Source organism: Agelaius tricolor, unplaced genomic scaffold (assembly GCF_023055355.1).
Source record: "Agelaius tricolor isolate 1412-34295 unplaced genomic scaffold, bAgeTri1.0.p SCAF_6, whole genome shotgun sequence".
NCBI lineage: Eukaryota > Metazoa > Chordata > Aves > Passeriformes > Icteridae > Agelaius > Agelaius tricolor.
In genome coordinates this window covers 19,178,634-19,195,482 of record NW_027269266.1, presented here as the reverse complement: position 1 = coordinate 19,195,482, position 16,849 = coordinate 19,178,634, and the positions used below count along the sequence as shown (strand labels likewise).

Sequence of the window (16,849 nt, the reverse complement as noted above, 5' to 3'; positions counted from 1 at the left end):
CCTTTATCTCCATGTTTAAGATTACTGCATTTAATATACAAATACATGCTGCTTGCTTGCCCTAAAGAGACTTAGCACAGCAGCCCTACCTTCCCTCCTGCTGCTGCTGCTGAGAGAGCTTCATGCTGCACAAGTGACCAAAACTGCACTAAGCTAAGGTGGATGGTGGCTAAAAACTACAGGCAATTGATCAAATGCAAAATCTATTTATTTGCATACATCACAGATTATGATTCGATGCAATGAGGCTGTCACTAGCCCAAGCTCTAACTGCTCAAAGAGAAAGACAAAACTCCTCTGCCTTTCTCACAGTACACCACCGTGGTGGTGATGGCACCTCTGAAAACACCAGGTCTTGGCTTGCTTCTCTGTTCAGGACAGGAACCATTTGCTTAATTTTCACACAGTAAGGCAGAGCTACCAACTCACTTCAACAACAAGTGACATGCAAATTAAAATTAAATTAGAAAGCACGCACAAATTAAAACAGAACCAGGCTCTCACTTTTGAAGGTTGTTGAATTTTAATTTCCTGGGAGTCAGATGCAGAATCTGATTTGGTGCCTCCAGAATTTGGTTTCTCCTTTTTTCTCTTCTGCTTCTTTTTCTTCTTCTTCGCTCCCAAATCCCCTCCAGGACTTCTGCCAGAGATGCAAAGAATGTGCAATAAGAAAAATCAATACCACTGAGCCTTAAATTTAAAAAAAGTTAAATATGGAAAAGCCAGCATTTTGATATGAAAAATCTAACAGTGCTTTGAATGTAAAGAAAAGGCAGCGGACAAAAAGCAAGGAAGTGGGGAACTGAGAGAGTTGATGAAAAACTTCCTGCAAGTGCTGTCTCATTTGTTTTATACTCTGACACTAGCACAACCAGGCATTTTGACATACTCATGTTAAATTGTGACACTACATAGAAACCAGTGCTCTTCTCCAGACTATTATCCAGCACAAAAACAAAATGACCAAATTCAACAGTTCGGAGGAACACAAGAAAGTATGGGAACTGAGGAAAGTAACCTCCTTGGAAACTCAGTAACTATTAGTGTCCCAACACTTTTTCTCCTTCATGCTCAACCATAAGACACATCTGAATTTGAGAAGAATCCAGATGAAACATTCTGTTTTCTGGAAATTTTGTTCCTAACTTAAGCTGCAATGAAAGTCTTGCTGAAATCCCAGTAAGAGACAATATAAAACTAACCAAATATTTGTGCTTTAAAACAATAAGCACAATGGGGTCAACTTTAATTAAAAAGCCTCAGCAACAAAGTAAAAATTGCACTTGAGGATTCTGATATATTTTGACTATTGATAACTTAAGTTATTCTTCAAGGAGATTTTTATTTAAAAGATAATCAAGATATAGAATCAAGATTAGATCAGAATTTGCAAAGTGTGGGATGTGTTAGCAACTCTCAGACAGAACAAAAATATGGAGGCAATGAGTCAATTAACACTAAACTGTCTTCAAGAGGCTAATCTCTCAGCAAAACCATATGCACATAATGGAACTGAAGACAGATATCAGAGTTTGGGGGCCTTGGGTGTTTTTCACTGGAAAAGAAAAAAAGTCAATGCAACAAACAATTGTTTCTTTTAATCCTGGAGGGGGAAAAACCCCATGTATCATACTGACAAACAAAAAGAAAGAAAACTCAGAAGAACATAACTGAAGTTATTACGATGAACATATTTGCAAGGGATATATTATTTGCTGTAACATGCTCACTTTCAAGATTATGATGACAAGTCTTAGCATCTATACCTTGCCTGAGCTGGTATTGTCAAGTAAGCACCCTCCCTCCAGTTGGGAGGCCCAAAGCCTGCAATTAACCAAACAATGCAGCTAAGCAAAGACTGATTTTTGTGAGATCCTTACTGTCCTTTAGAATAGTCTGTAGTGAAAGATCAATCTCAAGAAGTTCATAACATTCAAGCTTACACTGAGTTATGCTCCCAGAATGAAAGTGTTGTAAATGCCTCTAGAACAGGACCAAGCTGCTACTTAGTGGACAACAGCAGAGCAGACCAAATACACTGGAGACATAAGAGAGTTTGAAGCATTTACTAGAAGGCTGCAGAAACAAAAGATGGACTTGTGTAAGTGACTCAGGGAGAACGTCTTTTGTTGCAGAATAAGCATACTGCCGGGTCACCTACATGATCCACAATGAATCACAATTTCATTGAATCACAGCACTAAGGCTGGAAAACTCCTTTAAGATCACTGAGCCCAGCATTAACCCAAGTCCACCACTAAACTATATCACTCAGTGCCACATCTATACATGTTTTCAATACCCCCAAGGATGCTGACTCTGCCACTTCCCTGGGGAGCCTTTACCAATACTCAACAATCCCTTTGGTGAAGAGATTTTTCATCACATCCAATCTAAATCTCCCCTGATGCAAGTTGAGGCCATTTTCTCTCATCCTGTCATTTGTTACTTGGGAGAAGAGGCCGACCCTAACTTGGCTAAAACCTCCTTTCAGGGAGTTGTAGAGAGTAGTAAGATCCCCCCTGAACCTCCTTCTCTCCAGGCTAAACAACCCCACTTCCCTCAGCCACTCCTCACAGGACTTATTATTCAGCCCCTTCACCAGCTTTGGTGCCCTTCTCTGGATATGCTCCAGCTCTAGTTTTGAGGCCAGGGAAGGGCTCAAAACAGATTTAAGGTGTGGCTTCACCAGTCCAAGTACAAGGGTACGATCACTGTCCTGGTCCTGCTGGCCACACTCTGTCTGACACAAGCCAGGATGCCATTGGCTTCCTTGGCCACCTGGGCAGCACAGTGTCAAAGAATAAAATGTAAATCTATCTGAAGGCCTGTATACCAAGCTGATATTTTGTACAGAATTTAAACACAGAATTGAGCCAAAAGACTGGCAAGTAGTTATAAATACAAAGCAGTAAAACCTCAACATGTGTTTGAGGACTTCACCACCTCTATCTGGCAAAACTGAGATAAAAATACCAGGGGAAGTGATTTCACCTTTGCTGGGATTCATTTAAGGAAGTCTTTTTTTTACTTTCTGCAACTGTCCACAAACTTGTCTTTCCCTGTAGCACCTCACATATAGCAAACAAATGATGCCTCTGTGTCTCTGAGCTGCCTCCCAAGGGTTTGTGTGCTGAACACCAGGCTATTTGGAGTTTCAGCAAACACTGCTCTTAACAGACACCTTGAGCAGGCACTGAGCCCCAAACTGCACCAGTGCAGCTCACTTCTCTTCTTGTCTTTCAGGATGATCCAGTGTCACATACACCACAGGGGAATTTTGCTCACTAGGATTACATGAGGGTCAATGTTTTATTTAGTTTGGTGAAATAATGAACAATTGAGCTAAAAAAAAAAGTTTGGCAGCTGGAGAAACATCAGCTTTGCCAAGCTTTACTAATGTTATCCCCAGTCAAAACGTACTTTTACCAGGACAATCATAGTTTGTACTTTGACCAATTCAAGACCTTTTTCATTTAGAAATGTATAGTCTTCAGCAGGGAAAGAAGGAAGACAGAAGTAAACTATGTAAAATATATGTGGCATTTAAAAATACACTACTAGTTTTTAATTTTTTTTTAATGTTCCAAAATCCCAGTCCTTGGTTTATGACCTTCAGGTTTAACTCTTTCACACTGTTGCAAAATAAATACTGGTATCTTTGTCTGACAGGTTATCCAGGGATCATTCTGAGCAGTTATTTATGCAGTCTCCTGCTTGGGTCAGTTTATTTTTTACTGTTACAGTCCACACAGTGTAAAAAGAGGATTTAAATAGAGTTCTACTCATCCTACTATTTAGGCACGCCTGCAACCCAGATATTTGGCAGCAGGCAGCACACAGAAACTTCTACTCAGTAAACAGGTTGGTCCAACACAAGTTACAACCAGAGATACCAAGGAGATCAGGGCAGAAGCAGAACAAAAACATCTCAGGATTTGTTGTCCTTCTCATGCTCTGCCTTGAAAAGAACAGAAAGGCTCTAAAACTGGGAGTGAGAATGGCTGGGAAGGGAGGAACTTGGTTGCTCAACTTGTAGCAATTATGCTGGACTTGACATCACAAAGGATATGCAAAGGTAACAAGATTGAAACCAAGGGCTCCTATTAAAAGCTTTTCTCTGACATTCTTGTGTGCTGACTAAGATCTGAATTCTGCTCTGTCTGGTCAGATACATCTATATGACCACACATTGAATTTTATCTCACACGTAGAAGCTGGGAGGAAAAAAGTTTCCCATTTTTATGAAAGTTGACCTTTAAGCATGAAATCTCTTTTTCCAAACTGCTCTGCACCTGTAAAATGACACAACTGTGAGCTCAGGTCCTATGTGGGAAGCAGAAAACCAATACAGAGCTCAGGGTGCTGCCATGACAAGTTGGCAGGTCAGGAAACACGACCTTTTCACACATCAGATCAACACATCTGCCCCAGTGCAGCCGGCACACAGACCACAGCAGATTATACAAAGAAAACCATTCAATGTTAGACTTCTGGAAGATTTTGACTATCTCAGTCTAGTGGAGACACACTTATAGCAGGAGAACTTCAATGACAGGAGGGCAAGTCTGTACACTGAGGTTCAGCTATATGTAAGTACAGGCACAGTCTAAGATATTTTTAACTGCACCCACAGTAACAATTTTGTCAGTCTGATGAATAAGAAAAAGGTGAAGCCAGCATAAAAGGGACATGCAAATCAAAATTCAGTTGAGCAGGAGAAGGGTCAAAAGACCTCATTCTCCCCCAAAATGACTTCACCTTGCCCCAGAAACAGGCTGTGGATAGGACTGTGAGATAGTCATTTAGGCCTACAGATTTATGATTTTGTCTGCAAGTCACAAATGCAAGCCCATGATCCCACCCACATACCTTTCCACTTATGTACACACATCTGGTGTTTTGCATAGATGTAGGAAAAAATACTTTTGCTTCTCTCTGCATGTGGTGGTGTTTTGGTTGGATTGGGTGTTTTAAACTGAAAAATGGGAATACTTATTGCATTTGGGAAGAAGTGTGGCAAGGGTGGAGGAACTTACTTTAGGAGGCTCAGAGCAAATTAATAGAAAAGCTGAGAGAGAAAAATCCAGAGGAGCATGACAATTATCCTGTTCAGGTGGTCAAACTGTTTTGGTTCCCTTGGTTTGAGATTATCTTTCTCACTGACTAATTGTCACTATTATTTTAATTTCCTTTTTGAACACTAAATTCTGCTTTAGCAGAAACAGACTTTTGTAATGTCAACATCTGTTTTATGTTACACGGAATGGTAATTTTAAGTTAGCAATTTCTCAAATTTGAAACCAAACATGTACTTCAGATGTTTATTTTTAAACTGCAAAGGCCTGTGTGGGGTTCTTGCCTTCACAGTACTTCTCTCTCTGTAAGTGAGGTTGCAAAGCTGCATTTCTGAAGACGTTACACAGATCTTTTTGATCACAAAAATCAGGTCTCATGTATATGGGTAAGACTTCAGAAAATTTTGAAGCAGTATTATTTATACTAGAGCTGTCATTGGTTCATAAAGAAAATGGAGGTTTAGGTGCAAAGGGCATTCTCATTGCTGTGAAAAACCACCACTCCAAGACAATATAGCAAGGTCTTGACCAGAAGGGCCTATGCCCTTCAAATTCCACTTACTAACAAACTGTCAGTACAAAGAACCTCTCTGCACAAAGATTTCATTTGTATACATTTCAATACTTGAGAATGCAAGGTTTTTAGCATGAAAACCTAGCAGCAATACCTTAAACCCTAACCCAAGAGTATTCTTCAGATCTGCATGTTTCCTCTGCCTCACTCTTCAAGTCTGTAACCTGTACTCCGAGCCATAAAACCCACCTGCTAAAACCAAGCACTGCTTCCACAACCCTAAAAATATTTGCTTCTTTTTTAAATCTAGAAGTAGTATTCATTATAAAGTTGGCCTTTTTTAACAATAATTACGGGGTATACTACTAAAACATTCAAAGCAAATAATTTGTGAGTGCTGGGGGAGTTGTTTAAAGGTCATACCTTTTTCTCATGTGTTTACTAAATGTTTTATGCCCAAGGCCTTTCTGGCAGTGAACATAAGGAGCTATTTAGAATGTGAGAGACCTTATAAGGCTGGACTTAGCAGGGTGGATCCAGGTGCAACATTTTTTTCTACATACACAATAACAAAGATATTTTGTAAATCACACTTTATTACAACATAGAACAAATACAGCATAATGCGTCTAGCAGGAGCAAACTACAGAACAGGAAAACAGCAATGAGTCACACAACATACATAATCCTGCCTCTAAAAAACAGGAGCAGAATCAGAGGACAAAGACATTTTCACAGTTAAGAGCTACAAAATGGTTATTTTCTGCTGCACTCATTCAGTGCTCAAGCACAAAAAAACCCTGCAAATTTAAAACAAAACAAAACAAAAAAGTCATATGTATCTAAAAATCACGCTTTCCTGTGGGGAATATTCTAAGGACTTGTTTTCAAATGTCAAGAAACATCTTGAAAATAACTTAACTTACATGGCAATCCAGTAGAGACTGACACACAATATTCTGCCTCTTTCTAAAAAAGTGCAGGTTAAAATAGAATGAGATTAAATACTGATCAGCACTAATGGAGACCACACAGAATTTTGCAAGTCAGTTGACACAGTCATAATCTCAAGGAGTTGGACTGCTCATAAATTGCTTAAGCATGTAAAACCTAATCTCAAAGCTTGAAGCAAACTTTAAAGGTACCTCAAGAATTAATACACAATGACAGGGAGAAAACTGGGAATAACTAATTAGGCTCCTATTACTATAGGTGCATCTCTCGGATCAAGAGTAGATCTTGCATGCTCCACTGTGAGATTTTTCCTGTCATCTGCTGGAATTCGTTTGAGTATTTCAGCCTCCAGACAAAGAGCAGCAAACAAGATTTTTCAAAGATTACAGGAAAATAAAGTAATTCAAGAGTCAATATGAGACTTCATGCAGCAGGTATTAATACTTAAGAGGCTTTTTCTACTGGAATGATCTACCACTAATTTAACTAAACTTACTAAAAAACACTCATTAAAATACATCTGGGATATTCAACAGACAAGTTTTGGGTAGAAGACGATACAGGCTACAGCTGGTGTCCCTTAGAGAGCAGTGAGACACGTGTTGGAGTAGAGCAGCAAGCTGTGACTCAGAGCACACCGAAGTGCAATTCTTTGTTCCCTGGTTGCTCCTTACACACTGCACTCGCTGTCACAGCAGCCCCAGCACAGCCACGCACAGAGCGCAGCCACAGCCCGGGCATGCACACGGACAGACAGGAGAGGAAACTGAAGTAGGAATACAATCCAAATGAATTCTGGACAGGCATTACCTGAATCAAACCTGAATCTGGCTATCATTACATGAATCACTACCTGAATCATTACCTGGCTATCATTACCTGAATCATTACCTGGCTGTTAAACAATCCCAACTAGAATGCCAGGTCGGTTACTATGAAGAACAATAAATAACAACTATCCGCTCTTAGTACTTCAGTTTCACGTATTTGGGAATCACCAACTGTGACATACTTACTGAAGCAAATGTAACAAAAGCCCCAAAATAACAAAACACTATTTTGTCCCTTTTAATATCCCAGATTTATATTACTGTAATTATTTCTAACGTGATTATTTTAGTGTGTGAGCCATTATCTCAATGACAGAGCATGAAAGTTTTCCCCTTCCTGCCTTCTAGACAAGTCAGCCTTCCAAAGTCCCTTAGATTTTTTCTTGCCACATTCAAGAGTGTTGTCAACCAAATCCTAGAAGCAGAAGACAGCAAACAGCGTACATCCTCAAACATCAGTCACCTACAGAAAAGCTCTCAAGCAGATCAATCACAAATTCACGAGGAAGATATTTGTGTAGCACTGTATAGATTAACCTAGTTCTATTTTAGGTTACTCCAGCCACTCCAGGCTGCGACAACAAAGCGCCTTCCCTGCAATCACGTTTTTAACCTCTCAAAAAAGAGAAAAAAATAAAATTAAATGAAGCCGACTTTTGAAACATATTCCTCCCACTCCCCCGCCCCAAAAGCCTTCAGAGCAAGGTAGAGCCTTGGCACCTCGTGCCTGAACGCAGTCATACTGCAGCCAGCCCAGCACCGGTCGGGTGGCAGGGGCCGCAGCGATGCTGGCTGCCTCTCCCATCAGCTCCCCAGGCAACTGAAACACCGCCTGATCCTCAGCGTGGGAAGATCTGAGACGCGAGATTAGTGGAGAAGGAACTACAACCAGACAACAGCGTCTGCCCCGGCTACTGCCGTGCTAAAACACGCGCTCTGCTCTCCACAGCGTGTGGATCTGGAGGTAACATCTCCGGGAGGACAATGGGTGAGGAGGAGTGTCGGCAGGACAGGCTGACACGGACGATGCCCGGAGCGGAGCGCGGCCGCAGGGAGCGGGCGGTGGCTGTGGGTGCGGATGGGCGCGGGACGGCCCGCGGAAGCCGCTCAGCCGGAACCACCGGGAGGACAGGGGGCATCTCCCCGCTGCAGGGGACTTCCTGACGGCCAGAAATACGCAGAAACGCCCCCAAGCCCTAAAAGCGCCAACAACAAGGCAGGATTTACCCTCGCTTATACGGCGCGATTTCAAGGCCGGTGTCCGGCGGGTAAGTGCCAGCCCCGCCGCCCCCTCACCTCGGGCCGGGCCGGCCCGGGCCCGGGCTGCCGCCTCTCCCCTTGCGGGCAGAAGGGCGCGGGGCTCCGGGCCGGGCGGCAGGGCCGTTCCACGCCCGCATGCTGCGGCGGGAGGCGGCCCGGGCTGGGGCCGCTCGGCAGCCCGGCGCAGGCGCCGCGGATGAGCCGGGCCGGGCCAGGCCGGGCCGCGCAGGCCGCCCGCCAGCGGGCAGGAGCGCCCAGCACACCCGCGCCGCCGAGGGACCGCGCCGGGCATCAGGGGAGCCCGGCCCGGGCACCTCCAGCCCGGCCTCTGCCGCGGCGGAGGACACGGAGCTGCCTCCCCGAGCCACGCGCGCTCCCCAAGCGCGCCCCTACCCCTTGGCGTGCTCGGTCTCCTCCTCATTGTCGCCGTCTATGCCGCAGGTGTCCTGGTCATCCAGCTCCAGGCTCTGCTGGCTGGCCGCGGACTCGCTGTCCTCCGCCATCACGGGGGAAGGAGGGAGGGAAGGGGCGGGGGAGCCTGTGAAAGAACCGGGGCGCACGGGCAGACGCGGTCCGGAGCAGCTCCCTCTAGCTGCGGTCCTTCCCCGCGCCAAAACCGGGGAACGAGGAGGCGGCGGCCGCCGGGGCTGCCCGGCCGCTCCCGCCACCCCGCGGGGACCGGGGCGGGGCCGGGCGGAGAGCGCTCCATGCCCTGCCCAGCCCTGCCCGGCCCAGCCCTGCCCGGCCCAGCCCGGTGCACTGGGGCGGTGCGCTCCGGCGCCCGGCCCTACATGGGCCCCGTCATGCCGACATCCACGCTGCTTCGCCGGCCCTCTGCGGCCTGGGGATCCCGTCCGTGGGCGCTGCCCCCAGAGCCGCGGGAGAGCCGAGCGCGGCGCCGGCGGGTCCGTCCCCGGAGCCCCTCGGGCTGGGCCTGCAGCCGCCGGGCCTCGGCAGCTCCAACACGCGTCCTGCCGGCTTGCCGCGTTTCCTTCTCACGCCATAAACAGTGGGACGCCCAGGTTATTTTCATAGGTCTCCTTAGAGCTTTAGTAGTGACTCTTGGTGTGCTGCTAGACACAGACAAAATACCCAGCTGCTTGTGGCAACAAATTGGAAGAAAGGAAGAGAGGAAAGCAAATAAATTACTTCTGACCTAGCTGTGCCTTGCTGCTCCCACTAATGTCAGCCACCAAAGAACAGAGCAGTGTCTAGAGGACCCACCACACCACCATAAATCTCAGCTTTCTGGCTCTTTCCCCATTCTACCTTCCAGGTTCTGTTCTTCCCCAGTTCTCCATAAGAGAGGCAGTCATGGGTCTGTCATGGCTACACAAAATTAACCTGTGTCTACAATTCAGAGATGCTTTGATCCACCTCAGATGCATGTATGAGCATAGGTCCAGATGCACAAATGGACTTTGCCAGTCCTGTGTTTGACTTTTTCCTAGCTGGCTCCCAGAGCAAACTCCAGGACTCAAAATGAAGCTCTATGAACAAAATTTGCTGCTGGTGGAGGCTGCTGAGGCCACTAGGGCAATCCCAGCACTGTGGCTGGAGGGCACTCACAGCACTTGCTCTTTTCCCAAAGCCTTTAGTATTTCTACAAGCTCCATGCTAGAAAACCTGGAATTGAATGGTAATGATTTATACCCAGGAAAGCAAATAAAGAGCAACTTGTGTTAAGTATTTGAACTGTCACGATTTTTAGGGTCATATCAAGCTTTCTGAATGAGATCTAGAATTTCTGAGCGCTTGGTTTGACAGTGCTGCCAAACACCACATTAAAACATAAGAATAGGGTGCATCAGTTGTAATTTCTCCTTATCTTTGCACCTGTGAAAGCAATTTAATGTGAGGAAGCTATTGCTTCTGCACTATTTTAAGGTTTGATCTGGATTACTTTTTTCCCTGTTTGATTTGAGGTGGCATCATATTTTGCTGTGTCATGTATTGCAGGTGATATGTCAAGTAAAAGATCTTGCTGCCCAAACAGAAGAAAGCTAAATGTCCTTCCATCTGAGCACGAGCCTGGGGCCACCCTTTGTCCCACTGCGCTTGGCTTGGTCCTTTACAACTTGTGAGTTGCCACAAGAACTTGTGCTTCAAATGCATGAAATGGAATCTGTAATTTACACTTGGCCAAGTATGACCTCCTAGTGTCAAGCCCATTGCTGTAGTTTAGAGGGAAATGTTTCTATCATGTCACTCCACTTTGAAATGATCTTTAGGAGTAAACCTTCATTCAGTTGTAATGCATAGGAGAGAAAGGAAATCTCAAAACAAAGGCACAATACCCAATAGTTTTCAATAACAAAAAGTAAAGTTTTCCTGTAGCCTGGAGAGAAGTTAATCCAGTGATTATGAATTATTTTTCCCCCTCATAATAACGTGTAAGAGGAAGTGAAGATCAGTAGGTCAATGACTAAAGAGCTGTATTGAATCACTGTGTTGGAGCAGCTGTAGATTTCACTGTCTTCTTTCCTTTATCGCAATTTTCCTCCCTTCATTGAGATGAATGGAGTACAGGAGGCCTGGATCCTGACTCTTCTGCATTTCCTATTGTCACTTAAAGAGGCAGCATGAATTTCTCCCAGCAAGCTGCCCTGCTAGGCATTCTCCCTGGAAGGGGGACTGGAGCTGCAGAATGGCTGCTATTCTGCACTTTGTAGCATCTGTGAAGTGAAAAATAACCTTAAGCATAGTGCAGTTGATATCCTGAGATTATTATCCAGGTTTGACCATTGCAGGGTCAAAGCACAGCAATGGATTGTGCTTTGCATTTCATAAAAATGTAAATTTTGCTTTTACAAGTAGAGAAGTTCACCAAAAGTGAGAGTCAAGCACCTGTCCTGCCCTGTGGATTTTTGAGGTAGCTTTGCATTTCTGAAATTATGAGACATATTCCCAGAGCATTTAAATTCACTCTGCAGACACTGCTCAGCAGTTACACTACTTGATAGATGCTGGCTATCACATGTGTAGTTGTCTTCTGAAAATAGAGCAGCAAGGTGAAAAAATGTATCTTCGAATTTCATGACCCCAGATGCTCAGCTACAGAGAGTTACTGAGTATGAAACATCAGGACAGCAAGCGTGGCACCTGCAGTGCCCAAAAAGGCTCCCTGTGGGCATCTGTACTTCCAACATCTCTGCTGTTCCATGTGGGTATATCCAGGAACCCCCAAAAATGCTGCACACCAGTACTGCAGACACAACACACAGACTCACACCAGTCTAAGCAGACCATCAAAAACCATCAGAAATGTTTAAACTTAAGCAGGTAAAGAGCTGGCGTTTGTAAAATGCAAACTTACTGGTTTTAATTGATTAAAAAGACCTCTTCCTAGATGTACAGGGAAGATAAAAGCAAAAGCCTTTTATTTTATGAAGATTGAAAAGAAGAAAGCACAGTCATTTTGCACAAAAGCTGAAAAATTATTAACAAAGGAAAATAGACTTCCTTTGCAGGAGATACACTTCACTTAATACTAAATGGCATATCATGAAATCAATTAAAATATTTGCAGCATGTCATGAAGTATTCATCAGTTGGGTATTTTCATAGGTCTCCTTAGAGCTTTAGTAGTGACTCTTGGTGTGCTGCTAGACACAGACAAAATACCCAGCTATGGCAACAAATTGGAAGTAACTAAGAGAGAAAAGCAAATAAATTACTTCAGACCTAGCTGTGCCTTGCTGCTCCCACTAATGTCAGCCACCAAAGAACAGAGCAGTGTCTAGAGGACCCACCACACCACCATAAATCTCAGCTTTCTGGCTCTTTCCCCATTCTACCTTCCAGGTTCTGTCTCTCCCCAGTTTTCCATAAGAGAGGCAGTCATGGGTCTGTCATGGCTACACAAAATTAACCTGTGTCTACAATTCAGAGATGCTTTTGATCCACCTCAAACTCATGTATGAGCATAGGTCCAGATGCACAAATGGACTTTGCCAGTTCTGTGTTTAACTTTTTCCTAGCTGGCTCCCAGAGCAAACTCCAGAACTCAAAATGAAATCCTACAAGCACTCAAATACTTTGGGCATCTTGGTGGCCAACACAAGTTCACAAGAACCCCAGGCTACTGAGGGAGGAACCATCTCTGCTTGGCAGTAAGAAATAACAGGGAATGGGAAGCCTTAATTCCCAGTACAGGGACTGGATGAACCATCAGGTGAGACTGTGCAGTACGTGGGCAGGGTTGTACCACGCTTCTCCTTGCTCTTCTGTGACTGAATAAAGCCAGCCAGGCACAGATATTGTTTCCCTCAAGCAGCCAGGCATAACCCAGACTTGTTTACCTCCCTAGCAACACATTAATTACATCCCAGTGAGCTGGTGATATATAATCCAGCATTCAGGCTATTGGCATCATCTGATTAGTCTATGTGTTTTGATTATTAAACACTGAAGAAGAAAAGTATCTAAAATTTTCATGCAGTCATAGGACTGCTCCTACCTTTACACACAACATTGAAATATTCATGGCATTTATAATTTTAAATGGATTTGGATTGCAAGTAGCAACTTGGTGTAAACATTTTTAATCTTGTAAATTGGAAGCAAAATGGGTCCAATTTGAAAATTAGCTAGTATTTTAGTGTTTCCCCTATTTTTGTAATTAACATTAAAAAAAGTTATTGAGCAAACAAATATATTTAGACTTTGTTTCATTCAAGTGTCTACTACTACTACTTCACATTGGTTTTTTTCTAATTGGCTGCTCTTTATGGTGAAAACTTAAATACTATCTTCCTCAATTCTGAATGAGAGGCAAGTGTAAAAGAATAAGATTGAAAATAAACAGAAGAAATGCACCAAAACACTCTGCATAGTCGTTACAGTTAACAACAGCAGAAGTAGAAATGGTTAGAGAAGGAAATGAGCTTGTGATCCCACATGTTGCACACCTGTATCCATGTGAGATCACACCTCTGATCTTTATGGTTTGTCTCACCCACTGTAACTCTTTCCAGCCCCCCTGCATACCCTGCCTGGGGAGCTGCAGACCTGCCTGTTCTCACAGCCCCCTTGCTGATGGCCTGGATTGGCTGCAGTGGTCAGTGGGGACAAGCATTCTCTCAAAGCATCCCATTCTTTCTGCTGCACTCTCCTTCAGCTTTTTAAAGTTCCATTTTCAAATGCAGCTCATACCTTACCTCTTCTATTTTACAGCTTACCTTTGCACAACTTCTCCGTGCTGGTGTCTGCATTGGCAAGGGCTATGGGCTGTGCAGCACTGAAGAGGGTTAGGCATTCACATGCATAGTGAAAACATATTGGAACATTAAAAAAATGTGTATGATAAATACAAACCTTTGTGCTTAAAGGTATGAGTGATAAGGACAGAAAGTCTCTTATTTTTGCTAGTAGAGATTTCAGGTCTCCATCTGGTTTTGATGATTGTTGGAAGCAGGATACAAGACTTACATCAAACACAGGTTCAAACTGGTTCCAGCACTGCTCAGTTCCTCAGATCCTAGGCTCTGTAGCTCCAAAAAGTAAAAAAAACCCTAATAATAAGAGTGACAATTAAATAATTATTACAAATATTATTTTGCCTTTTTATGTCTGTTTTTATTCTGAAACCCTTCTCAAACTATGTATGTGAATGAGAATTAGTGATGACAGATTTTTTGATAGAGACAGTGTTGACACAGGTACTGCAGGAGCTCTGACTGATACTCAGCAATTACTTCTGCCCATCCAATCTCCAAATCAATCCAATTTACTCCCATCAGCTCTGCAATCAGTTCTCCCACTAGCCTTTTACACTTCTCCCTATCAATGTGCCTGCTGTTTCCTTCTCTTTGCAGGGAGGCTGCAGGTACAGCCAAGATGCTTTATTTCCCTCATTCTGAATGGAGAGATAGATACATTATTATTCTTTATCTCTTGGCCATTTCAATAGTTTTCCCAAAATGTATGTTTTTAGAGTTTTCTTTTTGTCTGTTTCAGATAGTTCTTTACCCACAAACAAGAAAGAACTTTTTCCTGTGACAGATGTGCCTTGTGGGTGGTTAGAAACAGATTAACAGCATGGTTCAGGATGCCACACCTATAGCATGGAGAATTACACTGAATTAAGAAGTGTCTCAAGAAGTGTCTCAAGAAGACACTATGTCTTCTTCTTAAGAAGGAGACATAGTGTCTTCCCTATGAAGACCACAGAAAATCAGACTCTATTATAACTCTTCAATTTCTATGCTGAGTTTTTTTAGATTTTATGGTAAGATTTTACCCTTCAGAATTTTACAACTTTGTGCAAAAGAAAAGACTGTCAAGTGTGCAACAACTGCAGAGTAACTTACTTAAAATATAGATACCAGACAAGCTTTAATTACAAAATTTATACATCATGTCTAGGCTAGAAGGCAAGTGTGAATAAATCTCTTGGAAGTTGGAGGTACAGCAGAAACTCAGCATCAGCATGGTTTTGACCCTGCAGTGTCAGACCACAAGGACAATTAAGTTAATTAATCCAAGCCTTTATGGGCTCTTATGCCGGTTCTTCCAGTCAGTCTGGGCAAGCAACCCTCACCTGGCCATTGCTTGATGTTGAAATGCTGCAACTGGTATTTAAGCCAGCCTTTATACCAAGTGCACTTATATACATAGGAAGTGCACTTATATACATCCATGTGAATGTGTGTCCATGCACGTGTGCGTGCACACACACACTTATCTAAGTGTACTTTCAAGGATTTCAAGGAATGAAAGACCAATCCAGCTGTCAAGACAAATACACTTCTCATTGGGGGAACCTGGCTATGATGTTTTGCTCCTCTCATTTTTATTTGCTTATTTAATGCAGGATTGGAGAATGTTAAATACTCATTAGAGCAAATAGCATAGACACAAAGAAAGTTTGCCCTCACCAACACCTAAAAGTAGCTTCACTGACAAGTCTAATGTTAGGGTGTCACATTTTATGTCCCATTGATGTGTGGCCTCACAGCATGGCACAAAACTGAAAGTAGAATCAGGGAGTTGGATTTATAGAAGGGGCATTCCATAAAGAGAGAGGAGACAAAAGCTAAGGTCCTTCTCTCATCTCCAAGCTTTTACAACTTCCTACAACCACTAAATCAACAAAACCCTTTTAAAAACAGTGCTTGTAACAGGACTCACTTTAAATAAGTTCTTTCAGTTTTGATGCCCAACCTCTCTTGCAGCAGGACCAGTGGTTCCTTTGAAAGTGGGATTTCTCATCTCACAGCATTATTTTAAGCACCATTTCGTCCCTTTATAATATAAAACTGTCAGGAGCATTCCTCTGTTTGGCTTATTGAGGAGTCTGTCTTTCTAGTCATGTGAACACAAAGTCCTTCTCTACAGAATTACAAAAATAACCTGTAAACAAGTAATTCATTTGTACCTCCCTCTTGTCATCACATTTTCCTTCCCCATGCAAGTTTCTAAGGCAGAATAGCTATTTAATGATCAAACAAACTAACTGGCACTGTTCATTCCTAGAAGAAAAGCACATCAATAAAACAAGAAATACTTCAGTTAAGTGGTAAGAGGTGCCACAGTTTGCAAAGTAATTACCTGTGGATACCAGAGGATTACAGCTGAAAAGAACTAGATACCCTTTCTGTTATTACTGACAAATAGAAGACAGTACCTGGTCTCAATTTATCAGCTGGAATTACATGAGTGAATGTAATAAAAAATACTACTCTCTTCTGAAAATTGCACTTGACAGCTGCCTATTTGTTCACCTGAAGCTCCAATTCCAAAATAGAACATATGATGAAAATATAGTGTGTGTATGTATGTATCTATCATGGCATATCATATAGCATAATATTATATATATTATAAATAATGTGTGAGTGCATATATATATATATACACACACACATAACAATAGTAAGGTTAGCATTATGAAGCATTAGTGTTGAACCTGCCAGTTTTTCTGTCTGTTAGCAGAGGAACAGGAAAGAATAATTTAGTTGCTCCTATTTTCCTCAACTTTGGAAACAGTAGTTAAATTTGTTTTTATTTTATTTTGTTCTAAACCCAAGGTGCTATTCACAACGCAGAATACAGAGCCATCAGTGATGATGAATTTTGATTTGAATGGAGATGTCATAAGCTGGATGCTCCCCCAGCAAAGGGGTTGGGCAAGGTCTCTCAGCTGACAGGGATCTCTGCACTTGGACTGACAGCAGGCCCAGGAAATTACTGATGACCCTGTGCCAGCTGCC

The 16,849-nt window shown here is 43.0% G+C and overlaps 1 protein-coding gene across 1 annotated transcript in view; it reads right to left on the bottom strand.

Annotated features, from left to right (window-relative positions):
- NMT2 (N-myristoyltransferase 2) overlaps nt 1-9,359 on the bottom strand; it is a 35,720-nt gene extending 26,361 nt beyond the window's left edge. Inside the window, exons 1-2 of the mRNA XM_071428925.1 lie at nt 9,030-9,359; nt 505-640 (exon numbers count right to left, since the gene is read on the bottom strand). Of these exons, the coding sequence (XP_071285026.1) occupies nt 505-640; nt 9,030-9,139 (246 nt within the window). The 5' untranslated portion in view covers nt 9,140-9,359. The remainder of the gene's footprint in view (nt 1-504; nt 641-9,029) is intronic.
- Between the last annotated feature and the right edge of the window lie 7,490 nt (nt 9,360-16,849).